Source organism: Serpula lacrymans (assembly GCF_000218685.1).
Source record: "Serpula lacrymans var. lacrymans S7.9 unplaced genomic scaffold SERLAscaffold_20, whole genome shotgun sequence".
NCBI lineage: Eukaryota > Fungi > Basidiomycota > Agaricomycetes > Boletales > Serpulaceae > Serpula > Serpula lacrymans.
Window position 1 is genome coordinate 113988 of NW_006763309.1, and position 6104 is coordinate 120091.

The following is a 6104-nucleotide window of genomic DNA, read 5'->3' on the forward strand; positions in this document are numbered from 1 at the left end:
TCAGAGCAGTTGGATTTGAGCTGGATCTTTCTGTGAGCCTTTATCATCATTTGATCACTTTGGCCCCTATTCCATATCTCCACATCCTGTGCTCGGATCTTGTAATATTTGGGCCATCTATTACTCTATAAAAACGTTCCCTATACCTCTGATTTGGTGGCAATCCATCCATCTTATCTGTCTCTGCATCAATTTCGACTTTTTGCCCTATTTTTCGCTTTTTGGCATATCTGGTGTGTGCATAAAGCTCCAATCTTCTCTACTCTGTCCATTATCAGATAGAACAAGCCTATAGACTGTGAAGCTCGCCTGCATTGCCTCAGTTTGCTGTTGCCTAGAGCCTCTCTCAGTCTGCGGTGTTTGGGGAGCTTAAGTCACTTTGTTGACTCATATACAAGCCCTATTAACCAACACTGTCTCGAGGCGATTTCTCTGTTAATATCAGTGTGGAATTGAAAGGGGAACACAGGCGTAACCCTGTAGCAGCACTAGGAAGCCTTAGCACCCTCCTGGATCGCTTTTTGGACGCTTTTTGGACGCTATTTGGACCTATCATTGCGCTTTTTCACCCTCTCCATATCCTCTCTATACCGCCTCACCATCTTATCTGCTCGCCTCCTACTGTTGCCCATCGTCTTTGCCACTGTTTCATTGCCTATAGCCATCTCCTACATCATTTATATTTGCTCTATCGTCTTATACAACACCCATCATGTCTGACTCTGACCCAAAGTTCCATCCCTTGTCTGGCACTAACTACCCCCAGTGGAGTGGTGAAATGCAAGCTTGGTTGATGACCAAGGGACTGTGGAGGCTTGTCTCTGGCACTGAAAAGTGTCCTGGGACTGACGCTGAAGCAATAGAGAAATGGGAGTTGAGAGCTGAAAAGGCTGCTGGTGCATTATACCTCAATGTCACCAAAGAGCAGCGCATCCATCTTGATGGCATCATTGATGATCCTGTCAAGATCTGGGAGAAATTGGCCATTGTGCACGTCTCTAAGAAGCCTGGGACGAGATTTAATGCCTATGACGACTTCTTCTCTATCAGAAAGAAGGAGGACGAGTCCCTGCAGTCTCTCATGACCAGAATTGACGAAGGCATGCATCAAATTCAAAATCTTCGTCCTACTGGCTTCTCATTGTCTGAATTGGACGATGAATTGACATGCATGGCCATGATTAGGGCGCTTCCTGATCAATATGCCCACTTTACTTCGTCTCTACTGCTTCTGGGCACCTTGGATAAAACTCAGCTCAGGGATGCTTTCCTTGCTGAAGAGGTCAACCGCCGTCGTCGTGCTGAAGTCGATTCTGCCTTGCATTCTTTGTCTACCACTGCTAATAGCACCTGTACCCATCCTAACTGCCATCATTGCAACCAATCCACCACCTCTACTCGCATTCAGTGTGATTTCTGTGGTTTACTTGGTCATACCCAGGATAAATGCCACAGATATGTTATCAGTCGCCAACAGGCGGCGGAGGGCGCTAAGAATCGCTACAAGCGTGGCAATAAGGCTCAGGCAGGCCCCAGCAACTCTCAGAATACCTCTCAGCAGCCCAAATCTTCGCCCAACAATGCCAATTCATCTACTGTGGTCACTGAATCAGCTGGAAATGCAAGTCTTCGTTCCATTCATCCCTCTGATCCTCACTGCCCTCTCCAACTTGATGCTGACGTTGATTGGAATGCAGACACAGGCGCCACTTCTCATATGACACCTCATCGTCATTGGGTGCACCACTATACCCCATATCGTGTGCCAATCAAGCTGGCTGATCACACTGTCGTCTATTCAGCTGGTGTTGGTACTGTGGTGTTTAATCCTGTGATGAATGGCAAAGTGGCTAGGGCTGTGGAATTCTCTAGAGTGCTCCATGTACCAGATCTTCGAAATAATCTCCTCTCAGTCTTGTATTTAACTCGTCAAAGTGGTTTCAATGTCACCATTTCGTCTCATTCCATGTCCTTTATGCGTGACAACACTCTCTTGTTCACTGCAACTATCAATGACAACAATGCAGCATTCCTTGATGGATCTACCGCTGCTTGTCTTGAATTGGGACATTTTACTGCGACTATACCACTTGATTTGATGCTCTGGCATCGCAGATTGGCTCACCATCATCATGCTGATGTCAAGAGACTGATACAGAGAGATCTGGTCACTGGGCTTACACTGGAATCCAAGGCTGCTCCTGATCCTGTCTGTGAACCGTGCTTGTCTGGCAAGATGCATGCCAATCCATTCCCCTCATCTGATACTCGCTCTGCTCATCCTTTGGACCTCATCCATTCTGATGTACACCAAGTCTCTTCCCCCACATTCTCTGGTTATCGCTACTGGGTCACCTTCATTGACGATCACAGTCGATTCCGTGTTGTTGTGCCTCTCAAGGCCAAGTCAGATGTCTTTGATGCTTTCAAGAGATTCAAGGCTTATGCTGAGACTCAATTGGAGCGTAAAATCAAGGCTTTGCGCGATGACAAAGGGGGAGAGTACATGTCCAAGGAATTTGAGCAATTTACAGATGACCATGGGATTGTCAGACAGCATACCACCAGGAATCGTCCTCAGCAAAATGGTGTGGCAGAACGAGCAAACAGACTTCTGACTGAGCGTATCACTGCCATGTTATCAGAGTCTGCATTGCCTAACAGCTTCTGGGGTGAATGTCTGTCCGCTTTGGTGCATGTCTGGAACAGGTGTCCCACTGATGCAGTGGCCCATGCCACTCCATTTGAGTTGTGGTATGGACGCAAGCCTGACATGTCTCACCTTCGCGTTTGGGGCTGCACTGCCTATGTGCATGTGCAAAAGGACAAAAGAGGCGTCTTTGGCTCTCATATGGAGAAATGTGTGTTCATTGGTTACCCTGAGGGATACAAGGGATGGAAATTCTACAATCCTACCACCAAGCACACTGTTATCTCTGAGAGAGCTGATTTTGATGAGCGCTACTTCCCTGGCTTGAAGAGGTCTTCTGACAATGTCCCGCCTCCACCTCCCACTCCACCTTCGCTATCCATGCCATTGGGCCTGATTGAGGATGTCCCTGCACCAGGTCCAGGGGGAGATATAGGCCCACCAGCTGCACTTCAGCAGCCTCAACCATTGCCTGACAATGGGCCTCATTTGGACCTTGATGCAAAACCACCTGTGAATCAACCTCCTGAGCTTCCAAATCACCCTCCTCATCGCTCACCTTCTCCTGACTTGCCTATTGCACTGAGACGCCCTGTAAGGGCTAGGAGACCACCTAGACCATGGTGGCTTCAACACAGACAACCTACTCCTGCCATTGAGAGTGATGACAGTGATTCTGAGGCAGTTGATGATGAAGTGGCACACTTTGGAGACTCTGCTGAGCCTAGGTCATTTGCAGATGCAATGAAGCGTCCTGATGCAGATAAATGGAGAGAGGCAGCCATGGAAGAGCTTCAAGCTCATGAGCGCAATGGTACTTGGTCACTAGTGGAACTACCTCCTGGAGTCAAGGCTATTGGTGGAAAGTGGGTCTTCAAGATCAAGCGCAACTCGGATGGCACTGTTGAGCGCTACAAGGCCAGATATGTGGCCAAAGGTTATAACCAGCGCCCTGGCTTTGATTTCCTCGAAATATTTGCACCTACTGTCCGCATATCATCCATCAGAGTTGTCCTTGCCATTGCAGCCATCCACAACCTCCATTTGCGCTCCATTGACATTTCCCATGCATTCCTGAATAGAGTCATGGATGTCAAGGTTTACATGCATCAGCCAGAGGGATTCCATCAGGGTCCTCGCAATCTTGTTTGCCAGTTGGACAAGGCCATCTATGGGACAAAGCAGGGAGGCAGAATGTGGAACCAGAAGATGCACACTGTGCTTGAAAAACTCGGATTCAAGCGTACTTATTCAGACTCTGCCATCTATGTCTTTAACAGAGCTGATGTGCGCATTATCCTCCCTGTCTTTGTTGATGACATGACACTGGCATCCACTTCTACTTCTGCACTTGACCAAGCTGTCAAGGACCTCTCCCTGCACTTTAAGCTTCGTGATCTTGGCCCTACTTCTTACCTACTTGGCATTTCCATCACTAGAGACCCAAGTAATCGCACCATCTCCCTCTCCCAACATCAGTACACTCTGGACATTTTGGAGCGCTTTGGCATGAAGGACTGCAAGCCTGTGTCCACTCCCATGGATCCTGGTTTGCGCCTCACCAAGGACATGTCTCCCAAAACATCCAGTGATGCTGCTTTGATGAAGGACATTCCCTACCTTGCTGCTGTTGGTGCTCTGATTTATCTGGCTACTACCACTCGTCCTGACATTGCCTACACTGTTGGAGTCCTTGCCAGATATAACTCTAATCCTGGTCTTACTCACTGGAGCGCTGTCAAGCACTTGTTCCGCTACTTGCAAGGCACCCTTGATCATTCCCTTGTCCTTGGTCCTGATCCCAATTCCACTGAACTCTTCACCACTTTCTCTGATGCTGATCATGGTGGTGATAAGGACTCTGGTCGTTCTACTGGTGCCTATATTGTCAAGATGGGATCTGGTGCTGTCTCCTGGAGCTCCAAGCTTCAGAACATTGTTGCTCTGTCCACCACTGAAGCAGAATACATTGCTGCTGTTGAGGCTGGCAAAGAGATTTGCTGGATGCGAAATTTGTTGAAGGAAATGGGCTATCCTATCACCTCTCCTTCCACCCTTCATATTGACAACCAATCTGCCATCTCTGTATCCAAAAACCCTGAGCACCATGGTCGGATGAAACACCTTGATCTGCGATGGCATTGGTTGAGAGATGTTGTTGACTCTGGGCAGATTGCTCCTACCTTTGTTCCCACTGCTGAAATGCCTGCAGAATTGTTGACCAAGGCTCTTGCCAAGCCTAAAGTGGAAGTGTTCAGGAAGATGATGGGACTTATTAGATCAGGGGGGAGCTGATGCTTGGGAGGTGCAGCATCAGGGGGGAGTGTTAGTTTTGGTGATTCTGCACCTTTGTGCTACCTCTATATTTTCATTCCTTTCTCTATCTATTCTCTTATCTGCTCGCCTCCTACTGTTGCCCATTGTCTTTGTGGCTGCTTTGTTTACCTTTGTTTACAAAACTTCGGACAGTACTGCAGAGTCCAATGCTTCCTATTCTCTAGTTACTCACATTGGACTCTAGGTACTGTATACCTGTCATACTCTCTAATAATATAGTTACTCACATTGGACTCTAGTTCCAGTCCCTGATTGCTCTCAGCAAGTGGCTAGACACTTCCTTCAAGCTTTGTTCTTAATAGTTTCTCTTCCCCACCATCTTCAGCCTCACTGTTGGCTTGTTGGTCATCCTCATAGACTCCCTCCACTCCCAATTCATCATCACTGGGCAGCTCGAGTGGATCATCTTCTGGAAAATCCGACTTATACCCGCCAAACAAGACCTTGTCCAAATTTGGACCCGATTGATTGACTGCATCATCCACATCAATATTGGGTGCAGGTGTAGGCTTTGTGGAGTTGGAGGGCAGGAAATGGGCTTGAAAGAAAGCTGCAGATGATCTAGGAATCTGCAGGACAAAGGTAAGCATTAATTTGGACCATGTTACTGACGAGTTTCTGACTTTTTCATCTGCTGTGTTACGATCCCTAGCTTTTTTTGCATCATACTGTTTCTTTCTCTTTGACTGCCCATTGTATCTAAGTGACCTGCTGGACTCGGCTACCCTCCAGTCTGTAACCGTGTGCTTTTTCATCAAGTTCAAAAACGCTGTCTCTTTGGGTTCAGGTCTTTCGGCTTCCTTCATCTGCTCCAAAAAATAAATCTCCTCCTGCATTTGGAGATCCAGGCTATCTCTCAACTCTTGCCCATCCATCTCTGATAGCAGATCATCCAAGTGATACCCGACTTCTTCATCTTCGGAGTTGGAGATTGTGATGATATTCTGAGACCAATGAACTCATGGGTTTGAGTGGGAGATATAGGAGCAGATGCAGATACATTAGGTTGAGAACTCAATGAAGGCAAGGGTGCATAAGAGTCTCGTGGGTGTTGGGATGCCCGAGCATTAGCAACACGGATTCTGAGGTTTCTCACAAGTTTTCTACCCCTAGCCAT

At 47.5% G+C, this 6104-nt stretch overlaps 3 protein-coding genes across 3 annotated transcripts; 2 read left to right on the forward strand and 1 right to left on the reverse strand.

The window, feature by feature from the left end:
* Window positions 1-766: 766 nt before the first annotated feature.
* SERLADRAFT_403745 (uncharacterized protein) lies at window positions 767-1217 on the forward strand (the record flags this gene model as incomplete). The annotated part of the gene is made up of 1 exon (XM_007324509.1): window positions 767-1217. A coding segment is annotated over one exon (198 nt), but the record flags the coding sequence as incomplete, so codon positions are not given.
* A 297-nt stretch (window positions 1218-1514) lies between these two features.
* Window positions 1515-1940, forward strand: SERLADRAFT_403746 (uncharacterized protein; the record flags this gene model as incomplete). Its single annotated transcript, XM_007324510.1, has 2 exons — window positions 1515-1621; window positions 1698-1940. A coding segment is annotated over one exon (185 nt), but the record flags the coding sequence as incomplete, so codon positions are not given.
* Window positions 1941-5256: 3316 nt separating this feature from the next.
* Window positions 5257-6104, reverse strand: SERLADRAFT_443884 (uncharacterized protein; the record flags this gene model as incomplete). The annotated part of the gene is made up of 2 exons (XM_007324511.1): window positions 5257-5931; window positions 5988-6104. The coding sequence occupies 2 exons, from the start codon at window positions 6102-6104 to the stop codon at window positions 5257-5259; spliced, it is 792 nt and encodes a 263-aa protein (XP_007324573.1).